At 44.1% G+C, this 12,648-nt stretch overlaps 1 protein-coding gene and 1 long non-coding RNA gene across 3 annotated transcripts; one reads left to right on the top strand and one right to left on the bottom strand.

Moving 5' to 3' along the window:
- Nucleotides 1-5,138: 5,138 nt before the first annotated feature.
- Nucleotides 5,139-11,000, bottom strand: MRPS21 (mitochondrial ribosomal protein S21). 2 transcript variants are annotated; one of them, XM_023759220.1, is made up of 4 exons: nt 10,875-11,000; nt 10,615-10,684; nt 10,388-10,474; nt 9,904-9,946 (listed from the first exon to the last, which is right to left on the bottom strand). In XM_023759220.1, the coding sequence occupies exons 1-4, from the start codon at nt 10,964-10,966 to the stop codon at nt 9,926-9,928; spliced, it is 270 nt and encodes an 89-aa protein (XP_023614988.1). In that variant the 5' UTR covers nt 10,967-11,000; the 3' UTR covers nt 9,904-9,925. The 2 variants fall into 2 exon arrangements, with proteins under 2 accessions (XP_014316749.1, XP_023614988.1); XM_014461263.2 differs by lacking the exons at nt 10,615-10,684; nt 10,875-11,000 and adding an exon at nt 5,139-5,429 and having other exon boundaries at nt 9,825-9,946; nt 10,388-10,490.
- LOC111827314 lies at nt 10,500-11,757 on the top strand. Its single transcript, XR_002830826.1, has 2 exons — nt 10,500-10,648; nt 10,863-11,757. It is a non-coding gene; the product is annotated as an uncharacterized LOC111827314 (long non-coding RNA).
- Nucleotides 11,758-12,648: the final 891 nt, after the last annotated feature.

Here is a 12,648-nt window from a genome sequence, read left to right as displayed (position 1 = left end):
ACATTTTATTATGTCATTCACTAATTGATGGAACAAATATTTATTGACTGCCTACTAGAATGTGTCGGGGATCCTCTGAGAATCAATATTGCTTAATGATTAAGTAAGACCTGGGCTTTAAAGCTCGACTACTTAGATTTGTATTCCAGTTCTCCTGCTCCTTAGTTGTGACATTAGGCAAACTACTGCCAGTGGTTCTCAACCTTCTGGCCCTTTAAATACAGTTCCTCATGTTGTGACCCAACCATAAAATTATTTTCGTTGCTACTTCATAACTGTAATGTTGCTACTGTTATGAATCGTAATGTAAATATCTGATGTGCAGGATTGTCTTAGGCGACCCCCGTGAAAGGGTCGTTCGACCGCCAAATGGGTCGCGACCCACAGGTTGAGAACCGCTGAAGCCCTCTATTTCCTCACCTGTAAAAAAAATCCATTTCATTGGGCTGCTGTGAGAACATGAGTGACTAAGAACAATGCACTTAAAACAGTGCTTCTCAATAAAGCTACGGGATACAGGATATACATGTATAATAGACATCTCTATTATAGATATTTTATATATTACTTATATTTACTACATAGCTGTAAACAATTTACACAATGAAAACTGAATTGATTCCCCCTCCCCCAAGAAAACACACTCCAGCTCCCAATACAGTCTTCCTCGTCGCAGTTACTGGCAACTCTATTCTTACAGTTATGCAGACCAGTAATCTTGGGAGTCATCCTGGACTCCTGTTTCATTGGCCCTTTTTTCAAAATATTTACAGAAACTCTTCTGCTTCTCACCACCTTCACTAACATCACTTTTATGCTTGGATTATTTTAGTGGTCGCTTAACTGCTTTCTCTTGCTTCCACTTTGTCCCCTTTTAGTCTCTCACAAAAACGTAAGTAAATTATCTGGTACTATAGTGAGCATGTTAAACACATTAAAAAGGTCATATTACTCCCCTGCTCAAAACCATCCCCCCTGGCTTTCCATATCTCTGAGTCAAGTGCCCTCCAAGATGTGCCCCAGTCCATTACCTCTGTGATCTCATCTATTGCTACTCTTCACTCATTCAGCTTTAGAATCCTGACCCCTTGTTGTTCCTTGGACATGCAAAGAATAATGCCAAGCTCAAGGTCGTTGCATTTGTTGCTTTATGCCTAGATTGCTTTTCATCTAGATACTCAACAGTTTCAATTTTAAGGGGATACCTATTTCCAGAGCACTAACCATAAGATCCTTAAATTGTGATCGGAACAGGCCTGCCAGAGGCAATCCAGTGTCACAAGTACGTAAGAACAGGGTAGGAGGTATTGCATGTAGCACCTTGTAAGTGGGTGAATACCAAACCACCCCTCTTCTGAACCCAATACAGAGATAAATATATTAGGACAATCCCTACTCATTATATGAACACGAGCTATCTTCTAGCTTCCCCGAGCAGGGAGTGGAAGGTCTTTCTCCTTGCCCTGACAACACGAGCTGTTTAGAACTTCAGCCAGCCGGCCAGATACCCACTTTACACATGAGGCCTCTCAATGGACCAGTTGCTAAAGCCCATCATTGCCCTGGGGGACATGGGCAATGGTCAGGACTGGAGATTAAGACAAGCAGGGTGTAATTTCAGAGACAAATTATAGATCTTAGTCACCCCTTTGTATTTTGGAGGGAGCTCAGAAGCAACTTCTACCTCAGAGGAATACTGCAAAGTAACAGGTCTGGTTCTATCTCAAACATATCCTACCATTTTGGCAACAGCCAGGCTTCCATTCTTCACCAATAGCAACTGGCAGGAGGTGACACCATGCTCAAAATCATAGGAAAATGATGTAGTAAAGACCAGAGTCAGAGATTGACAGGTGATTCAGGAGTATCAAAGCCTAACTGATTAACTTGTTAAAATGAGGTTAGACAAAGGTGACCCAGTCGAAGATTATCTGTATCTAGAATTTCTCTAACCACAGTGTGAGCTTCCAGAGGGCAAGGCCCAGATCTAAGCTATTTCTGTGCAATGCCCTGCAATACGTCTTCTTCACCATACAGCTGCCAAGTGGAAGAGAGATCAAGCCTTGAAAGGCAAGAACAATGGCTACAGCATATCTTCTGGCAGGCCTGCTTTATCAATAAGTGTGGTATTTGTGAAAGGGAGAAAAGATAGTGAAAAGAAAATTGAGGCCAGAAATCTGAAGCCACAAGACTACACCACAAGGGGGCAATGTGTGGACACTAGCAATCTGGAGAGGTTGGAGGCGGGGTGGCCTTGGCAATCTGCTGTTTAATTTTTTTTCTTTATTAAGGTATTGCATATGTGTCCTTATCCCCCCACTGCCCCCCCACCCTCCTACTTTTTTTTAAAACACCATGCTGAGAGCTGCGGCTTGGTTGAGATGAGGTGGGCTAGCAACTTCTGCCTACCCTCTGTTCTCCTTCAGGGGGTTAGCATCAACTCTCCTTATATCAGCAGCATGGCTGTCAGGGGAACCAGGAGAGGAAGCAGAGTAGCTGTTCTTCCCAGGGGCCAGATACCCCCCCCCCCCCCACCGCGCTATTAAAAATCAGACCCAGGCCCTAGCTGGTTTGGCTCAGTGGATAGAGCGTCGGCCTGCGGACTGAAGGGTCCTGGGTTTGATTCCAGTCAAGGGCACATGCCTGCCTGAGTTGTGGGCTCGATCCCCAGTGGGGGGAGTGCAGGAGGCAGCCGATCAATGGTTCTCTCTCATCACTGATGTTTCTCTCTCTCTCTCCTTCTCCCTTCCTCTCTGAAATCAATAAAAATTTATTTTTAAAAAAAATCACAGACCCTGGAGTGCCTTTTGGGGAAAGGCAGGGAAGGTGGTGGGGTCCTCCGTCTAAACCAGTGGTCGGCAAACTCATTAGTCAACAGAGCCAAATATCAACAGTACAACGATTGAATTTTCTTTTGAGAACCAAATTTTTTAAACTTAAACTATATAGGTAGGTACATTGTTATTAACTTAATTAGGGTACTCCTAAGGCTTAGGAAGAGCCACACTCAAGAGGCCAAAGAGCCGCATGTGGCTCGTGAGCTGCAGTTTGCTGACCACGGGTCTAGACTCCCGTTTGAGCACTACAGGACAGTGTTCTCAAATTTTAGCAGGCATCAGAATCACCTGCAGGGCTTGTTAAACTATATTACTGGGCTCCAACCCCAATTTCCAATTCAGAAGTCTAAAGCTGGGTCCCAGAATGTACATTTCAAACAATTTCTTAGCTTCTGTCAATACTGCAGATCTGAAAACCACACTTTGATGACTGCTGCTGAGGGCATTTCTGGCTCAGTGCCCTTCTATTTCTCAATACTCCTATTTCCTTTATTACCATTCACCTACTGCTTTATTACTTCTCCACCATCCCTCTATCAGCCTCCTTTAGGGAAACTAAAGGAAAGAGGGAAAACAGAGGTGAATGTTACATTTGTCTTAAGGATCCCTTTGGGCAAGGCTTCTAGCACTCTCATCTGGTTGATGGGTATTTCAGAAGCAGAATTTATTCCAAATATATACAAGCTTCCTTTCCTTCTTTTACCTAACAATGGGGGGCAGTATAGTAAAGAGTAACAGAGGCTGGGACTTCCGGTCAAAATGGCAGCGTAGGTAAATGTACTCGTTCCTTCTACAACCACATCAAAATTACAACATTGAGTTGTAAACTTGACTGGCCTGCGGGTAAATCCCTCTCACTGACATGCCAATAGTAATCAAGGTCTCCAGCTGGATTCCCAGTCAGGGCCCATGCCAGGTTGTGGACTTGATCCCCAGTAAGGGGCTTGTAGGAGGCAGCCAATCGATGATTTTCTCTCTCTCCCTCTCCCTTCTTCTCTCTGAAATCAATAAAAACATATTTTTAAAAAGAACAGAAAACAAACATCAAAAACATGAACAATAAAATGCCAATACATTTCCATCAACAACTGAATCTAAAAAACCAAAATAAATGAACAAGTGTAACAGAAACAGACTCATAGATACAGAGAACATTTTGATGGTTGCTAGATGGAAGGGGGTTTGGGTACTGGGTGAAAAAGGTGAAGGGATTAAGTACAAATAGGTAGTCACAAAACAGTCATGGGGATGTAAAGTACAGCATAGGTAATATAGTCAATAATATTTTAATGACTTATTGGGTCAGATGATTATGAGATTTATTGGGATCATCTCTTAGTAAATTATATGTCTAATCACTAGGGTGTACACCTGAAATTAGTATAATAATACATGTCAACTATAATTGAAAAATTTAAAATTGATTTAAGAAAAAGAAGACGACTATGACAGTGGCAAGGGTATGGGAAAATTGTGTGGGGGTCTAGAACCAGCCACCCCAGGATGTGCCTGGGTGGTATGCAAATTACTTTGAGCTGAAGGCAATTTTAGCTTCAGGCTCAGGAGAAATTTCTGCTCCCCTTCCCCCCCTTAATTACTTAGAAGAATTTGAATTAAAGGCCTTGCCCATAAAAAGAGATTATCAGTACTAACCTTTTGACCCACTTATATGGCAGGGCACTTTTATTAACTGAAAATCTGTTCTTTTTATCATCCTGCAATATGCATTACCTCATCTCTAACTCGGTGTCTTACATACTTCAATTCCCCTTTCTGTATCTAAATCTCTCCTGTATGCAGGGTCTCTGACTCTCTCATGTATGTTGGGTCCCCATGTGCATGATATTAAATTTTATTTTCTCTTGTCAAAAAAAAACAAGATTAACAGATGCTTTTCTAATAAGATCTTGCTTTGTGTTTCATAAAAGTTGGGTAGGAAATGGTAGATACTGGTATATTCCACTACAATTATGAAATTTCCTTACTTCTCCTAAACTACTTTAAAAAAATTATTACAGTAAAATAGACCTAACATAAAATACACCATTTTAACCACCTGAGTGTACAATTCAGTGGCATTCAGTACGTTCACACTGTTATGTAACTATGCAACCACCATCCATCTCCAGAACTTTTTCATCTTCCCAAATTCAAACTCTTTACCCACTGAACAATACTCCCCATTCCCCCCTGCCAACCAGCCCCTCTATTCCTAGACTATTTTTTGACTCAGTTTCTCTTTCACTTAATAGAAGAGAGGGTCCATTGCTGACTAGTGGATTATTTCAATATACACAGGCCTTCTTGTATATACGTGATTGAGTTTATTGCAAGAAACGGGTCGCAGAAAGAAAAGAGATGGAGATACAACCAGATACGTGTTTTCCTACTGGGCCTACTATCCACAGGCCTTAGCAGCCTTGCCATGGATCTGCCCGATTCTTTCGCATCAAAAAGTTGATCTTGCGAGTCATTTCCATGTTGTAGATCCTCCGGCAGGTTTCATAGCTTTCCCTCTGTCGTCTGCGGCAAGGCTTCTCATAGTACCGGCGTCGCTTGATATCCTCAATGAGCCCATCCATGGTGAGGATTCTGTATTAAGGCAGGCAATGAAGTTAGAAGCTTGGGCTCATTATTATTCCTTTTCAATTTTACAGATGGCCAGAAGTCAACTGACCAAACAACTGATGTCTGTAAAAAATTAGGGTCCAGCCGGTGTGGCCCAGTGGTTGGGCACTGACCCATGAACCAAGAGGTCACCCGTTTGATTCCCGGTCAGGGCACATGCCTGGATTGTGGGCTCAATCCCTGGTAGGGGGAGTGCAGGAGGCAGCCGCTCAATGTTTCTCTCTCATTGATGTTTCTATCTCTCTGTCCCTCTCCCTTCTTCTCTCTCTCTAAAAAAAAATTAGGGTATGAAATGGTGGCAATACAGCATTAACTGCCAACTTATAGAGACCCCAAATAGGAATTTGAGGGGAATAAAAAAGCAATTAATTACACAATCATTTACTTTTTTGTAGACCTATTTAGCAACTATTTCATTCTGCCCTTCCGTTACTTATACAAATATTTCCCTTATTAGACTGAAAATCCTCAAAGGTAGAAACCACATTTTATTAATCTTTAAGTGTCCATAAAACTGAGCTCAATCTGTTTTCCCCCTTCCTCCCCCCAATTCCTTGCAATGCAGCTTCTCCTGCTGGATTTAGAACATGCCTAACTCAAACTCACCTCTTTGTTTTCACTGAGCCAGGAAGACATGGGGGTTTATTCTATAACCTATCTAATCCCTATGCTCCGGAGAGCTCTGGCTCCAATCTGTAATTTGTGTCTCCCTCTCAACCCTGAGGAGATCTGGAGGCACCCGCTGCTGCTGCCCTCCATTCCTGGCATTGTTTGAGTGGTTCCATTCCTGCCTTCCCTGCCCTTTCATTACATATAAGAAGTCATAAACACAATTGGAGACATGGCTACTGTGCCATCTCCAGTTTCTGACTCCATAGGTCTTGGGTGGAGCCCAAGAATGTACATTTCTTTTTTTTTTTTAATAGATTCTTTATTAATTTCAGAGAGGGAGAGAGAGATAGACAATGATGAGAGGGAATCATTGATTGGCTGCCTCCTCCATGTCCCCCTACTGGGGATCGAGCCTGAAATCCAGGCATGTGCGCTTGACCGGAATCGAACCCAGGACCCTTCAGTCCGTAGGCCAACGCTCTATCCACTGAGCCAAACCGGCTAGGGCAAGAATGTGCATTTCTAACAAGTTCCCAGATGATGTTGCTGCTGAAAGTCCAGGGAAAACCAATGCCATAGCAGTGTTAATGCCCCTTTTAAAATATTGATCAGACAATATTATATTTAACTGTGGTTATTTGTTATTTTTTTCATCTCCCTTACTGGTTTGTGTGCTGCTTAAGGTTAGAGATTAAGCCTTTATCAGTAAATATATGACAAAAATGAATCCTCTAGGTGACTGACAAATGTCCACAGCTCAAGGGGTTGACTTTATAGTAGACACAGTTCTTGGAAATGCTGACTCAGAAAGCCTCAATAATATTATCTTTGCTAAGATTTAGATTTTAGATAACTGAAGTTCATAGAGGCTAATCTGCCCCAAGATCACAGAATACAGCTAGAAGTAGAATTCAGTCTTTAGTGCTGTGCTCCACAACAGCATTCTGCTCCTCAAGCAAAAACCACTGAGGTTCAGAAGACAAATTACTGCAGTGCTCGTGAGCAAAGGAAAGAAGGAAGGAGGAAGAGCTGGGCTAGGCTCCTTAATTCAAGAGATGTAAGCCAAGACATGGCACACTGACATGTAAGTAACCATGGAAACACCTACGCATTTACTTCAGTTGTTTACTGCTGTTTGATGAAGGCTACTTTTTGAACTAGACCCTAGTATATTAGAGAAAAAAATGGGAAAAAGTCCCAGAGAGAAAAAACTAGAAATATAATATAAAAAGGATAAGGAGACTGGATTTGAGGATAGACTATAAAAAGAACAGGGACCCCTGAATATGACTTCACTTTGGAAGAGGATCCTACTGGAATGACAAAGACAGTTTAAAAGTAGGATGAAAGAGAACTGCAAAGGGAGGAGAGAGTGTAGACATACTCAGGTATCCTACCGGAGTTTCAAAAGGGGTTTGGAACCGAAGTGGTCATCTTACCAAGTAAATGCCTGTGGTGAGGCAAAAAAGTAAGACATGAAGGAAACTAACAGAAGAATATGAGAATGGAGGAGGGGAAAGAACAAAAAGATCGGTGGCCCACAACATAATTAGGGGACTGCTAATGGTTTTCCCGGGACTATTCCACCTAATTCCTGAACACAGACCAAATAAGTTCCAAGATTTTAGTTATCCTAAAAAAAGTACAGATTATCTTCAAATGGTCCTGAGTTCCTACCATAAAGGCATCTACTCAACTTATTTCTAACAAAAAGGATACGGGAAGAGCTTTGCAGAACTCATGAAGTAAACAGACAGGGTGTTACTAAAGATGTTCCTGCTTCCAAAGGTAGTTCAAGGACTAGAAGACGAACAGCTTTAGTGTAAACAGATCAGCCTTGAGTTCAGGCGCCTGGCAACATAACACTGAAGGAGAAATCAGCTGCCAGTTTTAGTGAAATTCAAGGGATTATGTAAAAGGAGCTGAGGCAGACTCACATGTCCAAGTAGCTAGCCTACGTCAGGACCAATGTGTACGCAGAAGGACTCAATGGGCCCAGAAGCTCGCCTACCAGAAATAAACGGGGTCATCCGGGCATGTGTGCAGTGTGCTTAACTTCCCTCGCTTGGGGCCAGCCAATCATGCAGGGCTTCCTAGCAACCCACACTCTCTATCTCCTCATCGCAGGGCACCCATGAGGGCCCTTGGTTATGTAATGAACATTTACGGCGATCTAACTAGGCAGACACATAGGCTGTTTCCTTTGTCAGACTGCTTCTACAACACATGCCACTCAAAGGTCTGAAATAGGAGAGGTGGGAATGAGCAGTAATAGAGAAAAATGAAATAGGGTATCTTATCACCCGGTATGTCACTGACTATTTTTACTCTCAATGTAAGTGACAATGCAGAGGGAACCACTTCTGCCCAAGGATATGAATGGCATGCAGACACAGAATGAGGACATGGGGCTGACCCAACACCAAATCCTTGAAAAGACACATGAACTACCCTCAGCCGGCAACTGTTTTTCACTTATACAGCTTCTGACAGCATCTTTGCCCCCACTTACTGTGGTCTTCCGCCATCCAGCCGATCGCACCTAGCACGCTTTGCTAAGAACGAGGTTCTCTCTCCTTTACCCTCTCAGCCCCCAAGAACCCCACTAGTATTTAAGCCCAGTCAAATAAGGATTCCTAACTGGAAAATGACTATCAGAGGTCTCTCCATTTCCAGAGAAACTAGTAAACAGTCTAGTAACATAGAGCAAAGAACACTGCACTAGAAAGATGGGTTTTACACTCCTCTCCACCATTCAATAACTGTGTGGCCAAGAAATATAATTTTATCTTGCTAGACTTGTGAAATAAAGCTACCACCTTGCTAGCCTTAAGGTAGAGGGCCACCTCATATAATCTCTTTTAAGATCTCTTTCATACCATTCTTTGATAATTCAACCCAACAAACCTTCGTTTCTCCAAACTCTGCTTCACACTGGAGACAGAAAATGATGAATGAGGCATAGCCAGAAAGTCTAAGACTTATAACCAAGGGGAGGCTAAGGAACTCTTTGCTTGAGGAGCTACAGTGGTAAGGCCTTCTTCAGTAGGGTCATTCAAATCTCTCAGACTAGCATTTAAAACATTTCAAGCCCTGGCCAGCTTGGCTTGGTGGATGGAGCGTCAGCCTGTGGACTGAAGGGTCCCGGGTTCGATTCTGGCCAAGGGCACATGCCTGGGTTGCGGGCTTGATCCCCAGTAGGGGGTGTGCAGGAGGCAGCTGATGGATGATTCTCTCTCATCATTGATGTTTCTATCTCTCTCTCTCCTTCTCCCTTCCTCTCTGAAATCAATAAAGAAATATATTTTAAAATAAAAATAAAAATAAAAACATTTCAATACAGCTCCTCCACTCCAGCCAGTTCACTTCCATCTCTATGCTCCTGCTTCTGCTGTAACCTTCCTCTAAACCTGTAACACTTTTCCTCTCTTGCTTGATTCTCCAAGATTCCAACTCTGAATTCACCTTTTCCATTAGCTTTGTCCCACACCGTTCCCTCCCTGAGCTTTCTCTGAACCACGTCCTCGGTTCCTGCCTCCTGGCAACTTTATAACTTGACTTCCCCTTTGGGCCCTATTTGAGGCCTTGGATGGAATTCAGGTCCTGAGAGGCTGGGAAGTTTCAAGACTGTGACCACCTGGGCGGGCACTGGTTTGAGAACAAGGTATGACAGGGGAAGGGAAAGAACAGCCACTGCACTTGTCAGGAGAGCTGGTCTCGGCATGATTCTGGCCCTTTAACACCTACCTGTTCAGGGTCCTGTATGCCCCTTCCACGTTCCCGTCCTGCACCATCACAGTCCTGGCAATGAACTTCAGGTGTTTTGCCATGACCTTGGGATGAAGTCTTCACTCTCTGGGACCTAGAGGCTGATGGAAAAACGGGGAAGAAAATATAGATACCACGTTAAGAAGGAGAAACACACCCGAATGCACACTCTACCGCACGGCTTCTGCTGTGTCTGGATATGCCACGTTCAAAAATAAGCGAGAGAGGGCGCGTGCAAGTTCTCCGAGCCTACAGGTCACCGCGCATCCTCGCCAAGACTCCCTCGTTCTTCCTGCCAGTGCAAACCCTGCCAGGGAAGCGAAGCGACGGCAGCGAGGTGTCACCGCGCAGATGTCCGCGGCCGGGTCGAGAGGGCACCCGCGCCGCACCCCCACCCCCAGGACCGCTCGCGGCCTCGGGAGGGCCGGGGTGGGTTGTTTCGGGGTCGTTCTCGGTCTTTGGAAAGGGGACCACCGCGCGCCAACGTGCCCTCCCGCGGCACCGCCTCCCCCCCCACCCCCACGCCCGACACCGCTCCTCACCCCGCGCCCACCGCACCAGCCGACGCGAGCCCCCTCGCAACCGGAAGCGGAAGTGCGTAATCCCGGCGCCGCGCAAGGAAATCCAGGCTGAAAGAAGAGGGGGGAAAAACCAACGCGGAAACCATGGCAACGTTCTCTCTTGCCCGGTTGACGGTCTCTCCCGCGGTCCGCACCAGACCCCCGGGCCGGACTCTGCGCCTGACAAAGCAAAATACCCGTTGCCTTACGTTCCCGTAAGCAAGTCCCTCGCCTTCGGAGGAGGTCGTTGTCCCAAGGCTCCGGAGATCAGCCCGATTCCTACCCCGTAAAACGATAAAATCTTTAATAGGTACGCGAGCCATTGATCTCTCTCTCTCTCTCTCTCTCTCGCTCTCTCGCTCTCTCGCTCTCTCTCTCTCTCGCTCTCTCGCTCTCTCGCTCTCTCGCTCTCTCGCTCTCTCGCTCTCGCTCGCTCTCTCTCGAAGGAAAATGGAAGAAGTGGGCGAACCTCCCTGCGCATGCATCCTGTTTTCTCGTCGCAACGAACACGGATTCTTTGGGCTCTGCTCTCCGGATGCAGAACAGCGTCACACCCCTCATCTGCCTAAAAACTGGTCTGAAAAGAAGCGAAATGAACATACCATGCGTTTCCTATAACATCATCTTGCCAGCCGCGTCACTAAATAAAGAATTGGGAAACGCCTGCAGGGTTTAGAATGGAAGACTTTTAGGTCATTTTGCCCCCTAGTGAGACCTAGAGAAATATCTCTTTTTTCTTTCTTTCTCACTATGGAAACAGCCTTTCTTTTACTCGTATATCACTTCTACATGTCCATTTATGGCTATTCACATCAGTTCAGATCTAGTGGCTCCTGGAAAATAGTAGGGAAAGGCTCAAAACAAGAAAGCAAGTCCCAACGAGGAGTTACTCGTGCAACACACACACACACACACACACACACACACACACACACACTACACGCGTCCTCCTCAATTATGCTAATTACTTTAGAGTAAGCCATGTTCAAAATACCCAAATAGAGCTACACTGGGACATCATGCTTATCAACAAAGTTTTATTGAACGCCTGCTCTGTGCTAAGTATTGTTGATATCATCCAGTACCTTTTGGATCACCAAAAAACAGTACGTAGACAAAAGATAAATAATAAAACAAGGTAGCATATGATAAATGCAAAATAAGTTATATAGGCTACAGCATAATATGGTGAAAAGGCACTGGATTAGAAGTCAGGAAATCTGGATTCTATTCAAATTCTGATATCAGGCATATGACCTTGAACAAGTCCCTTAAACCAGTAGTCTGCAAACTACTGCCTACAGGTCAAATCCAACTCCACCAGTGTTTTTGTAAATAAACCTTTATTGGGACACAGCTGTGTTCATTTGTTTATATATTAGGTATGGCTGCTTTGGGCTACAATGGCAGAGTTGGATAGTTGCAACAGAGATGTATGGCTCACAATGCCTAAAATATTTACTATTTGGCTTTTGCTGATTCCTGACTTAAACCTCCAGTCTATTTCTTCATATGTAAAATGGAACTGATATTTGCCCTCAATCACACAAAATTTGTTGAGAATCAAATGAAATAAAATATAAAAATACCTTGAAATAAAGGGGGAAAGTAATATTTTGAGGGCCTACTATATACCAAACCCTGTACATGATCTCATTTTATGGGCCAAAGGCTGAGCCTATATACAATGTTTAATGGAGAGAGTAATTGGGAGAAAGACTTGTTAGTCACTGACAGAAGGGTAGGGTTTAGTTAACAGAACCAGAAAAGACTGAACAAAGTAATCAGCATGAATATGAGTTGAGAGGCAAAAAGACTTACAGTTTATGGCTCAGTTGGTTGAGAATGTTGTCCCATGTCCCAAGAGATTGCCAGTGCCATTCCTGATCAGGGCATATGACCAGGTTTCAGGCATGCTCCCCAGTAGGGGGCATGCAAGGGCGTGTAGGAGGCAGCTGATTGATGTTTCCCTCTCATCAGTGTTTCCCTCTCTCTAAAATCATATTTTTTAAAAAGGCTTATAGTGTTCAGGGTCAAATAAGAAAACTGGAACAGAGGGATCACACAGGAGAGCAGGGGGGGAAATAGAGAGCCTGACTAAAGGTTTTGGACTTTCATCGTAAAGCACTGGCGAGCCATTGGAGAATTTAAATAGGGAATGACACTCAAAGCATTGTTCTAGGAAAATTTATCTGGTTATCGTGAGAAGGGACTGGAGGTAAGAAAGACTATTGCTATAGCCA

This window comes from Myotis lucifugus, unplaced genomic scaffold (assembly GCF_000147115.1).
Source record: "Myotis lucifugus unplaced genomic scaffold, Myoluc2.0 scaffold_151, whole genome shotgun sequence".
Classification (NCBI taxonomy): Eukaryota; Metazoa; Chordata; class Mammalia; order Chiroptera; family Vespertilionidae; genus Myotis; species Myotis lucifugus.
Note: the sequence above shows the minus strand (reverse complement) of the source record. Positions and strands in the feature narration are given on the sequence as shown.

Excerpts from the sequence above, each read along its gene's own strand:
- MRPS21 (XM_023759220.1), bottom strand. The coding sequence starts at position 10,966 with ATGAGGGGTGTGACGCTGTTCTGCATCCGGAGAGCAGAGCCCAAAGAA. Across the intron at positions 10,475-10,614 it reads AGGGACTTGCTTACGGGAAC|CCTGGATTTCCTTGCGCGGC; the intron begins GTAAGGCAACGG and ends CTCTTCTTTCAG. Across the intron at positions 9,947-10,387 it reads GCTGGTGCGGTGGGCGCGGG|CCTCTAGGTCCCAGAGAGTG; the intron begins GTGAGGAGCGGT and ends TTTTTCCATCAG.